Source organism: Larimichthys crocea, chromosome XII (assembly GCF_000972845.2).
Source record: "Larimichthys crocea isolate SSNF chromosome XII, L_crocea_2.0, whole genome shotgun sequence".
Classification (NCBI taxonomy): Eukaryota; Metazoa; Chordata; class Actinopteri; family Sciaenidae; genus Larimichthys; species Larimichthys crocea.
In genome coordinates, this window is record NC_040022.1 from 20,835,170 (window position 1) to 20,847,791 (window position 12,622).

Consider the following 12,622-nt stretch of genomic DNA (forward strand, 5'->3'; position numbering starts at 1 on the left):
ACACCCTGGAGGGGACTTTATTATGTTTTATCTACCATAGAGTCAACCAGTGCAAGTATAGATGCGCAGAATGGGTGTTATTGTATTCACATCAAGTCCCAGAAAGCTGTGTAGCCAGGATTTGAAAGGCCCTAACATGGTTTGCTTAGAGCCAAATCACAGGTGCGTGTATAGGCATTATAGGTGTCATGGCACATTTTGTACATAAGATTTTTCTTGTTTACAGCCAACAGGGGCGCGGCTTTATTTCTACTTTATAATGTGCGTGCCGAGTTCACTAAAGTTAAATAAGTACACACACACACACACACGCGACCTACTTTCCCCAATTCTATCGCTCATATGCGGGGAGAGAGAGAGAGAGAGAGAGGGGAGAGAGTGGGAGACGGTTTCTCCTTGCAGGCTGCTGCTGTGGCTGTGCCAATGCGCAAACAGTGCACGCCGTGGGATAGGTCTCCCCAAATTGAGGCTGCGCTCGAAACGATCATGCGATTGAATGACGACCGCGTCATGCTTGTCTTCCTCCTCTTCTGTTCAGTGCGATCAGTGGCTCTGTGTTCCGCAATCCCTCGGGATACTGTACCGCCCTCGATGGCTCTGCTATCGGCGTTTCGCTCACACTGAATGGCTGCCTGGAGCAAAGGAAAGCGGAGAGAGAGAGCGCTGCTTCTCCTCCTTTGAACCAAAGGCTCTGCATCAACTTTCCCAGCAAAAAGGGGGGTGAGTGTCTTGTCTGCCGATCTGCAAAGGAGTCCTCCCGGGGTCGTCTGAGGACCCACGGTCGGCGGCAGAGAGGAGGGAGGGAGGGAAGTGTGGGTCTGTACCGGTGTCAGTAGTTAGAGGAGTGGATATCGGGACAATTTTAAGTTTGGGATAAGTATCCAGTTGATGGGATGGCACAGTACTAAACTTTCTTAAGCGCTTTCGACTCAGATTTACACTTTCCACGTGAGGCGCGATATTTGTAGTTAAATAGTTAATACCACGGAGCTCATCTCTCAAATATGCGAATATGCGATGGCAGTCAGGTTTTTTTTTTTTTTTTTTTTTTTTTTTTTTTGGCACGGCAGCTCTTGCGAGCGCCGGGGTTTGTAAAAGAATTGTGCCTTGTTGTGCTCCCACCCCCCGCTCCGTGCCGCACTGGTTCCGTCTGGCTCGCCCTCAGCTGCTGCGTGTCCTGGGATGACCTGTTGATGTCGGTAGAATGGAGAATGGCAGGGGGAGCGATTTCCCCCATCACCAAAATATTTAAATAAGCAACATTTTTAGGGGGGGGGGGGGGCTTTGACAAACCGGCGTCGCAGCACAGCTACCTCGTCCCGGCACAGGCAGTAAGTGTCTTTGTTTATCTCTCGAGTGTCTGTGGTGGACCTACTATCGCGGAAATGCTTTACATTGTGCAGCGGGGCTTGAGTGTGCATGAGGTGGATGGTGAGCCGGGGCGAACCCAAAATATTTAACACTGGTGTTAGCTTAGCTGTTAGCCACTCCTATGGGCCTGCTGCGGATGGGGGAGAGGGCATTAAACATAGACACAGAGGGGATGGAGGGGGGCAAATTAAATACCTTCCATGGTATACTTTGAATGCCATTTGACGGCACGTAAACAGTAACACACCGTCGCCCTCACCCGGGTATCACCGGGGCTCGCTGCCATCCTCTTGTCGCCCCTTCCTCCTCCCTCTCCTCCCATCCTATCGCCTCCTGCCTCCGGTGCCAGCAGACAGTGGAGCACTCCCGGCGGCAGACTGGCACACGGCGCGGTCACCCCCGGTGTGTTAAAGAGCGTCTTATCTGTTCCCCCATTATCCTGTTAATTATGTACAGACTATAGTCTCACAGGGTAATGTGGAGTTCAGAAGTTTTTTTTAAATTATTTTTATTTTTTTATTATTATGTGTGGAATAATCATAAATAAATCAGGCCTGTGTTTTTACTGCATGTCTTGATTTTAATATGAGTAGCACAGCTATGCAGCCACATGGGAACCAGGAAATGCCTATAGAGGGAATGCATTGTGTGCCAGCTGCACCAATGACTCCACAGTAATCACCCACATAGCAGGGTAAGTGCCCATGCTGTTTTTAGAGCAGAACTGGATAAACTGGAAAGTAGTTGGACACTATACACCTCACATCATGACATATCCCAAGCCCCTTTGAATGAAAGGCAAAGGCACGCTATGAAATGTTTAAGTTCTATGTTGTGAAGTATGTTTGACCTACTTTTCTCAGCAGGCTGGTCGGTATGAGATCTAAACCACAGGGTTAGATCGGGTGAATCTGATTCGTTCACATTGCTGCGCTCTATATATTTAATGGAATAAGGACCCGAGATGATCCCTCTCATCTCTTTGCAGGCCTCACTGCCCCTCCTTGGTGCATAAAGACACACATGCACACACACACACACACACACACACACACAGCCACATTCTCTCTCACTGTCAGGACAAACTGTGCAAACACACCCTGCTCTCAGCCCCGTGTTTGTGTGTCTTTATGTGCACGCATGTGTGCTTACTGCGGCTCGCCAAACTGTAAACAAGCAGTATTGTCTAATGTCTGTGTGTGACTCAGTGTGCCTTTTGTGGGTTTGTTTGAGTTTGTGTGTGCGCATCTGTGTTTTAGTATGAGGGAGAGGGAGCTTGAGTGAGACAGAGACAAAGAGAGCATTTCTCTTTACCCTGGAGCTTGGCGAGGTCCCAAATGAAAGGCTTTGGATATGATGGGGTGGCTCACTCCGGCTCTCATCAGTCAGTCACACCAAAGTTGGTTGTATGCCTCTCACAGGGTGGGCTTCAGTCAGTTTGTTCTCACAGTGTTGGAGTTTCTCTTTGTTTGGTGTGTGTGTGTTTGTGTGTGTGTGTGTACAGCATGCATTCATGCAACACTTTTAAGTGGTAAAGCATCCGTGTGAAAAGTAGCTTTGTCTAGGGTGTGCATGCACAATTTGTATAGTGCAAGCTTGTATACTCATCTGTAAAAACGCTTCTAACTGTAGGTTTATGGTCAGGGAAGATTTCCCATGAGTTTATCAATAGATCTGTGTTATTCTTATCTGTTATTGTGGATCAGAATCAGATTTATATACATACAACAAATTTGACTCTCTTTTTTTATTGCTGTCAGTGTACTTATATTATTATACAGTGGTTGTGGGTACCGAGAGCATTTGCTGCTTATGCATCTGAAGTCCCGGCACTGAAAAGTAGATTGCTCCTACCGTTCTGCAGAATAAGATAATGCATACAAATTCTAAAACATAAAAGAAAATATATCTGCAATGTCTTTACATATCCTGTCACTGAATAGGACGCTATCTTACAGAATCAAGCAATAGCGTAGCTTGCCGTGCGCACCGTGTTCGTGTTCATATCCACAGCAGAAGGGACTGTGGTTTACTTTAATTTAATATTTACAGGCATAATATAGAAATCTTCAAGAGCGTGCTGGGTAAAAGGGGGTATGTTTGCCTTTGACTGTTTAGAGAAGTGAATGGAAACATGCTATGTGGTGTTTGTTTAGGCCACACATACTTGTGCACATAGAATAACAGAGCATGACCCAGTTATCTAAGGACACCGGGATTTTATAGCTCATAGAAGACAGAATAAAAAAAAAAAGGCTTTTACTGAGCCTGCTCCTGGCAAAAACAACTACTGCAAAGCTGAAGTGATGTATAGGATTTATGCAATGTAGATTATCCACAGAAGCTACAACAAAACTTTGTTTCAAATACCAACGTCCTGTCAGCCTGCCAAAAGCCTTCAGTAGGACTGTGTGAAGAAATATTTGTGGCCTGTGTTAGCAGGATATGCCAAGGGATATAATTCTTACTTGGGACTATGTTTCTCTAGAATATACACATTTCATCATGAAGAATTCGGGGGTAGCAGTAATAAAAAATGAACTTCCATTAGGTTTAGTGTATGTTGGGTATTACTTTGTCCCAGTGAGAGTCTGTCAGCCACTTTATTGTGTCCAATAATGGAACAGTCTGGCACCCCTCACCTGTTTTGTTTTAAGTCTGTTCTCCTTGAGCTGTCTTTCTTTTAACGTAGCATTGCTACATTAACCCTCCTCACACCAAAGAGACAGCAGAGCATAAAACGTTTTTTGTCATTATTGCGAGTGAATGTGAAGTGAAGTTATCCCACCTGGGACCATGACCCTGCTCATATGACCAGAGGTAAAGCAGTGTATATATTTTAATAGATGAGCTACTTTATCTAAAAATAATATCTTAATCTCACATAGTCAGCCCTACAGCTAAAAAAAATCGCAAAATAGCTCATCAGAAAAAAGAAAACTGTTTTAAAAATTGCAATTAAAACAAACATCCAGTGTATATTGAACTCTACAGTCCACAGATTGATGCTGAACTGATGATAATAACCCATTTTATCAAGTTTAGTTTATGTGTGGATGAGGTATAACTATGTCACTTGTTATAATTGTGTCATTGTGTCTCTCTTTCTTTCTTTCTGTCTCTCTTTCTTTCCCAACAAGACCCTTTGGTGGTGTGCGTAGGCGCACCATGGCCCAGACCCTCCAAATGGCGATCCCAAACTTCGGCAACAATGTTTTAGAGTGTCTGAATGAGCAGCGGCTGCAGGGCCTCTACTGCGATGTCTCTGTGGTGGTCAAGGGCCATGCCTTCAAGGTACTGAGGACACAGCAAGTTATTTGTTTTCAGTTTTTCGAATGGAAATTCTGCTTATATTAAAAGTTGAGGCTAAATTAGAAGAAGAAGAAGAAGAAGTTAAGGCTTGGGTGTAAAAAATAGTCATATGCTTCCAAATACATAATTTAATAAATGGCTGGGCATAGAACCTCAATACTTTAATACAGACCGAATTCAATTCACCAATAGTTGGCACCAAATGCTGGCTCAGTGGTTAATATCTTCTGCAGCTATTTCACATGAAGACATTAAACACAGATTTGTTTGAAAGGTTTTGCTTAGTCTGTTAAATAAGAATAAGCAAAATGAGGCATCAAAAAGTGACTCCTATAATGAGATTCAACTTTTAATAAATCTATGTATTAGTTTATCTCCTTATGTCAGGGTGCTCTGCATGGGGTTCATTTATCACAAGCCCATTGGATTGATGTCAGCAAGAATTTTACATTTAATATTCAAAATATCAGCACTAATCTCAAACGTACTAATGCAATGCCTTGTATATCTGTTTCTGTCTTAGGCCCATCGAGCTGTGCTGGCTGCTAGCAGTTCTTATTTCCGGGACATTTTCAGCAGCAATAGTGGAGGTGGTAGTAACAATGAGACAAGCCCAACCGTGGTGGAGCTCCCATCAGCTGTGCAGCCCCAAAGTTTCCAGCAGATTTTGGCTTTCTGCTACACAGGCCGTCTCAGCATGACAGTGGGCGACCAGTTTCTTCTCATGTACACTGCTGGCTTCCTGCAGATCCAACAGATCATGGAAAAAGGCACTGAATTCTTCCTCAAGGTAAAGCTGACATTTCCACTAGAAACATGACAAATTATCATATATTTTAAATATAAATAAGAAACTTTTCTTGATCTCAGTGAACAGAATTAAGTCTAGTTGGAACAGTTCTGAAACATACTGTTTATTGTGTTCAGTGTTTGGCCAACGGTTCATCTGCAGGGGAGCACGTATGCAAAGAGGAGCCATTGATCAAAGTGTTGGTGGAAGTAACATTATAGTGTGACGTTGGTTCCAGATAAGCGACAAGGTCACCTAATCATTTGGAATAATTTACTGAAAAACATCATCATATCAAATTTGAGCAAAATCGGACCAATTTGAGATGAGAAACAAGCCAACACATTTCAGTTGCTGCATCGGCATGTTCACGTATGCTGACACAAAGTTAATGTATACATTCATTTCTAGGTCTCATCACCCAGCTGTGACTCCCAAGGCCTTCATGCTGAAGAGGCCCCACCTTCTGAGCCCCAGAGCCCAGTAACGCAGACCAGTAATGGTGCAACCCGACCAACCTCCTGCCTCACGCCACTCTCTCTGGTATCACGAGTCAAGACAGAGCAACCAGCTAGCCAGCCGGATGCAGCCACACCTTACTCAGTGGTCTGCACTCCTGTAGCCAAGCGGCTGTGGGAGGGTGGTAGCAGTCGAGATGGAGGTGGGGGAGGATCAGGGGGAGGAGGGGGAGCCAGAAAGGCAGCCCGTTATTCCCAGGAGGCAGTGCGGGGCAGTGCGATTCAGAGCCCGGGAGTCCTTGGACTGGCCATGGGTATGGGTGCTACTGCAACCAGCTTGGCGGGCATGGCAGCCAGTGGTGGGCTTAGTGGCAGTAGTGGCACCAACGGAAACTCTGCAGCAGGTCTCGGCATGTCGGAGGGTGCCAGTCCCGGCACCCTAAGTACCTACGCCAGTGACTCACCCATCAGCTACCATGATGATGAAGAAGAGGAAGAGGGGACAGATGAAAGTGCTGAAGAGCAATATAGGCAAATCTGCAACATGTATACCATGTACAGCATGCTCAACATGGGAGCTGCAGGTAATGGACATGAAACCATGCAGTACATGTAAATGTTGCTGCCTTCTCTGCCGAGATTTCCCATTTTATTTTCACAAATTTAATAATAATTTGGTGCATTTCTGGTATTCGCATACATTTTACTGTGCTCTCTGTATTCTCTGTATGTAACAGTGATGTGGTTTTATTCTAATCTCGCAGTATTGTGTTTCTCCAGCTGCTGGTGAGCGTGTTGAGGCTCTACCAGACCACACAGAGACACGGGGTCGGATGCGAGGCAGAGACCTTACGTGCCTCCCTGCAGAACTCATCGCTCAGATAGGCAACCGCTGTCATCCCAAACTGTACGAGGAAGGTGACCCTGCTGAGAAACTAGAGTTAGTCTCAGGTATGTTTTGGTTTGGTTTGGTTTGGTTTGGTTTGGTTTTGTGTGTGTGTGTGTGTGTGTGTGTGTGTGTGTGTGTGTGTGTGTGTGCAGACTTGAGTTGCAGAGGAGCTGGTAAAATGCACAACTGTTTTCAGTGTTTATTTAAGATCTGTAAAATATTTGGAGGATATATATATATCTAATATATACTAGTAAAATATACACTTGAACAACAAAATAGTCGTACAGCAATATACTAATGTTAGTTGGTTCAAGGGACAATGGCAATGATATGTATATTTAGAAGAAGCTGTCCTCAAATGACAGGGCTTGGCATTGGCATGCAGATCACGTGACAGTCTTGCACATTTGACACAGTGTGTTTATGTCAAGGACATCCTGTGGCAATGTCTGTGTTACCTTACGGGCTGAGTTTCATATCTTTCAATATAGTGTGTGTGTGTGTGTGTGTGTATGCATGACTGAGAAAGAATGAGAGAGACATAAAGAAAGAAAGAAAGAAAGAAAGGGAGGGAGGTAGGTAGGTAGGTAACATATGCCAAGCTAGTATTGTAAGGCAAAATAATAAGAATTATAATAATAGAATAAAACATGTATAGTGCATTAGGAATACATACCTATAATAAAAGGTGACACAGATGCAAATTCAAAATAAAGTGCATTAAACACAAAGCAAAAAAATAAATGAATAAGGTGGCAAAGAAAAAACTCTGACATGTAACTAAAGCACAGCCTCCTTAATTCACACCTACAGCTGCAATGTTTGAGATGAATCCGTGTTGTCACTAAATAAACAATTTCTCACTTCCAGTAAATCAAATACATGACAATAGCACCTATGCAATCTCTGGCAGACACAATCTGAACTCGAACAGGTCAAACATGGCATACAGTGAGATGATAAATGAGCTCGATAAATGGTTTGGTGGATCATCTCTTTGTATGATATTCTTTGCAGGTACTTCTGTGTATATATCACGAGCCCAGCTAATGAATTGTCATGTGAGCGCAGGGACCAGACACAAAGTGTTGCTGAGGAGGCTGCTGGCTGCCTTCTTTGACAGGTTTGTTCCTTCTGTCTGTGTGTCTGGGTCTATTTCTGCAAGTGTTTGATGTGAAGTTAGAAAAGCTGTTTGAATATAGAAATTCAATTTTTTTTTTTTTTTTTAATCTGCTGGCATTAAAGCGATATAACATTTATTTTTGTTTTCCTCTGTTCTGTGCTCTGTGTTTTGGTGTATCAGGAACACTCTGGCCAACAGTTGTGGAACAGGCATCCGCTCGTCCACCAATGACCCAAGCCGCAAGCCCCTGGACAATAGAGTTCTGCATGCGGTCAAATGTGAGCGTAGATGTTTTTTCTGTCTGTGGGTGTTTGCCCACAAACATGCAAGTAGTTTGCTTGTGATGTCTGGTGCAGATAGGGGGGAATGTGCATGGATTCATTTCGTACACAAACATAGTATACATGCTTATTGTAAAGAGGATTGTTGCTGTATTTAATGATTGATTGGTAAATGTCTGTGAAACAGATCCTAGGTCAGTTTGGAAGAAAGTGCAAAGGGGTGATTATCTGCTACCTTGTGTATTCCTATTAGCATTAGGTAATAACTCACAGTGACCACTAGATAGCAACATTCACTTTGAAACTGATCAGGCCCTAAAAAAAAGTAGACTGTAGTATGTTTGTGTGTACTATATATATCCAATGTGTAGAGATGTTTATAAAAAAGAGTTTTCCCCAAGAGAAAGCTAGAGCTTGCTTTGTGGAGATTAATGCATTTCCCTTCATCTCATTAGTGAAATGAGTAGGGCAGCAGGACATGTTTTTAGAATCAGTCTCTGAGCTGCTCCATTTACAATTTACATTTATACTACAGGAGTCCTGCAAATATTATCTCTAGTCTTTTAAATGTGTCCTCTTGATCCTAACTTGTGCAGATGGTTGTAATAAAATTCAGTTTTTAAGTATTTTCTTTGCTATTCAGATAGTTCAGGTAGTACACTATGTACACTGAAAGGAGTCTTGATACCTCAGACTGTGCCTTGTAAGTAAGTGAAGCCCCCAGTGGAAAAACAACATTTAATAAAGTTCAGAATTAATGAGCACCCTGCCACACAGGTAATGTGTAGTCCACATAATTAACATTTCCCCTGACCACTGTTTTTGTTGTTTAGGTTCCTGTCTGCTCATGACACTAGTTCTAGTCTTAGTTGTAGGTTCATAGCATAACGTGCAATCAGCCTAACGGTGTTGTTTTCTTTCTCGCATCAGTTTATTGCCAGAACTTTGCCACCAGCTTCAAAGAGAGCGAGATGAACGCCATTGCGGCCGACATGTGCACCAACGCCCGACGTGTGGTCCGTAAGAGCTGGATCCCCAAGCTGAAGCTACTGATGGCTGAGAGCGATGCCTACACCGCTTTCCTTCCCGATGGTGTCAAGATGGAGGACGACACCCTGGGGGCGGATGCGGCCTTCGACCCCACCTCTCTGGAGGCCACCGGCGGTGCTGGTATGGAGTCAGGTGGTTCTTCAGGTGAATCGCTACCAGGTGTGGGCGGGGATGGAGGACCGTTATTTTGAACATTGTGTCCAGGGGAAGGTTGAAATTTGGTGACACGCATACCAGTATTCCCCAGTTCTGCTTGCCTCCTCACTCTTTGGCCCACGCTGATCTCTCACATCTGACTGTCTATACTACACTGCTAGGGTCAACAGTTGTTGTTGCCCTGATGTAACCAGGACATGAAAACTTAAATTTTTGCTTTATGACTGTACAATGGAGTTAGTAGAGGAAAGGGAGAGAGTAAGAGGATGTTAAGTTTTCTCCTAACTGCCCTCTGCCTCCCCTTGTCTTTTTGAGTTGTGTAAGCGCATCCACTGTTGCACATTAAATACATTCCCTGAAATGCAGGTGGTGGGGGGAGTTGCTAGTGCAGCCTGAGGAGGAAAGGACGGTTGGATGGACAGGCTAGGAGTAGAGGTGGCGAGTATGTTAAATCTCAGTGTCAGTGGCATTTTTCTCTATGCAAGCCTGACAACTTTTATTCCAGCCACGGAAAAGGAACTAAATTTAAAATAGATATAATAATAATAAAATGAGTTAACACTACCTGTTCTTCCTCCCTTTGTACCTTCCACTCATCACCTTGCAAGTATTCTTCACCCCATATCACCTTTCTTGAGAATTTCACTTAAGTGTTTCACTGTGCAGTGTCTTATAGAAATATATCTCATCTTTCTGTTTTCTGAATTTGTAGCATGTTTCTCTGTCTACAAACTGAAAAGTAACCCAGAGCGAAGGGGAAAGCTTTTTACTGAGATGATTGTAAAGAAAATTTAAGGGCAACAGGTAATCAAAGATGGTCATATTTTTAGAGTTTAAACTATATTTATACAATGCCCATGCCTAGAATGGTGTGAGCAAAAAGAGTGAGCGGGATTGTTTTAAAATCTCTATCTTCATGTTTTATTGAAAGGGGTCTTGTCAAATAAGGAAAAGTGATATTTTTGCAGAAAAAAGGAGTATAATAAAGCAGTCTTATCATAGGACCCATAGTCATTTATTTTTTATCTTTATTTGACAGAGCAGAGTGATGGAATGAGCAGTTGAACTGCTAAATTTGAAGCATTTCATCTTCGCAAGCCTAAAAGGAATAATAAGACTGATTCAGCTGGCTTGACTGTTGTCTATGATAACCATTTCTTGTTAGGTTGTAAACCTGCAACGTTTGCCTCCTTCCATAAAACATTGGCCCACAGTTTTGAAGATGACTTACAAATATAAATGTAATATTGATTCAACAACTCAGCTAGTTTCTTCTTTGTATGGAAATTACTGAAAAGAAGAAAACTGCTGACATTTTTGTGCAAATGCAAAAGTCACAGGAATATAGTTTTTGAATATTGGAACGTGCCTTTTAATTGAAATCAATCAGCAAAAGCCTGGTGGGTACAGTGATGTCATGAGGAGGCAATATTTCTTGAAGCAAATAGATTTTATGGTACTATCCATGTGTGTTCTTTGGTAGAGAAGGGGAGTGTGTATTGCATGGCTGTCTCTATTGGTGTGTAGTTTATTCATGTATCTAATGTACCACCTCTTTAATTTTGCACCTTCCATGAGAGGTAGAGTGGAGGTTTCTGCACCTTAATGAGAAGAACCAGTGGTTCATGCACCTTTTTGAGAAATGTTGTGTAGCAACTGAACCCGTGTAGGTGGAATTTGTCTTTTTTTTTCCATGTCTGCCTTGTTTCTTGTTTAGAAGTGGCACAAACTCCTACTGTAAATAATCAAGAAGACTGTTAAGTTGAGTTAAATCCCAAGTGTTCTTCCTTTCTGTTGCTGGAGGCATCTGAATATGAAATAATCAAACAACTGACCTTTTTTTTATGTGAAGGTTTGTGTTTGGAAGCTTTTTGAATGCGTGTTGGCCTGTAGCTCACAGGTCATTACAGGGGATTTATTATTCCTGTTGCAGGTAGTCTGGGTATAACTAAAGAATGTGTTCTTAACCTGAAATGCTCTCACAGACAACTGATTACTTTCTTCTTCTGGAAAGGCTTTTTTAAGAAGGTTCTATTATTATTATTTTTTCTTCTGAAGACAGGTACAGCTTAAAAAACAGGGAAGGAGTTAATGCTTCCTATTCAAGGCAGTCGAGTCAATCTTATTGCAAAAATAACTAGAGGCATGAAAGATTTAGCTCAACTCTATTTTCGTTATTGATTAAAATTATATGGACATGTTTACTTAAATGGTTTGACTTGAGGGTCTATGGACAGAACAGAAATGCAGTAACTTGTAAGTATTCCGGGTAATGACAACAAAACCTCAGTACGCTTTGCATTTGACTGTAGATGCCACATGGGCACCCCTCCCCCACTTACCTCTCCAGTATCTTTGAAGACTGTTGTGCTTCCTGTCTTTCATGCAGCTGGTGTCATGTTTCACCCCCACAAGTTTATTCATGTGTTTCAGAGAGAGTCAAAGCAGTGGTTTTAGGTTAAATCTGAATTGTAATATGTATGTTTAATTTGCTTAGTGGCTTTTAACTGAGCCAAGTTTACACAAGTTCAACACAACTCAAATGAAATTGTCATGTTTCCAACCCAAACATGTTTTAATTATCCTCTGCCAGGTGTATTTATGTTAGCATAATCCCTTAAAGAGTTTATCATATGATGTTATACAGAAAACCTGCTATTTCAGATTTGAAATATATATATATACAAAATGATTCCACTATATTACCAGAGTTAACGTACCAAGGCGCATTTGTTCAAGTCCCAACATGAGGACCTCTGTATTATTTCTTTTAATATCTCATTTAGCATGTCTACTAAATCAGTCAGTGTTCTAGCTTAGAGAAATAAAACCAGGTAAGACAGCAGCCAAATTACTGTTCAAAAGTTTGAATTTAGTTGCACTATTACAGGTATTATAGTTATAGATGTAGATTATGTCCTTCACAGAGGTATTAGTAAAACCAGAGTATAATGATAACCATGGACGCGCTTAGAAAAGAGTCTCCCATATGAAAACAAAATACTTTAAGATGAAAAAAGAAGCTTTAAAAACAACAAGGGCTTATATGAGTTTCTTACAGTAATCATGCAACACTGACCTACTGAATGACTTGTACTCTATTCTGACTCACTTACTAGAACTGAAATATCACCAGTGAATCAGCGTTGATTCTAAGGAAGCCATTTTTTCTCAGCTTTCACCCACAGC

The 12,622-nt window shown here is 42.2% G+C and overlaps 1 protein-coding gene across 3 annotated transcripts; it reads left to right on the plus strand.

Annotated features, from left to right (window-relative positions):
- The first annotated feature begins 386 nt into the window (after positions 1–386).
- Positions 387–12,436, plus strand: nacc1a (nucleus accumbens associated 1, BEN and BTB (POZ) domain containing a). 3 transcript variants are annotated; one of them, XM_010752824.3, is made up of 8 exons: positions 387–720; positions 4,512–4,665; positions 5,207–5,473; positions 5,885–6,515; positions 6,712–6,882; positions 7,841–7,946; positions 8,127–8,224; positions 9,158–12,436. In XM_010752824.3, exons 1-8 carry the CDS (start codon positions 497–499, stop codon positions 9,466–9,468), a joined length of 1,962 nt encoding a protein of 653 aa, XP_010751126.3. In that variant the 5' UTR covers positions 387–496; the 3' UTR covers positions 9,469–12,436. The 3 variants fall into 3 exon arrangements, with proteins under 3 accessions (XP_010751126.3, XP_010751125.1, XP_019125348.1); XM_010752823.3 differs by lacking the exon at positions 387–720 and adding an exon at positions 760–1,331; XM_019269803.2 differs by lacking the exon at positions 387–720 and adding an exon at positions 1,370–1,773.
- The last annotated feature ends 186 nt before the right edge of the window (positions 12,437–12,622 follow it).

Coding starts and splice junctions, on each gene's coding strand:
- nacc1a (XM_010752824.3), top strand. CDS start 497: ATGACGACCGCGTCATGCTTGTCTTCCTCCTCTTCTGTTCAGTGCGAT. Junction 5,474..5,884: donor GCACTGAATTCTTCCTCAAG/GTAAAGCTGACA, acceptor ATTCATTTCTAG/GTCTCATCACCCAGCTGTGA. Junction 8,225..9,157: donor AGTTCTGCATGCGGTCAAAT/GTGAGCGTAGAT, acceptor TTCTCGCATCAG/TTTATTGCCAGAACTTTGCC.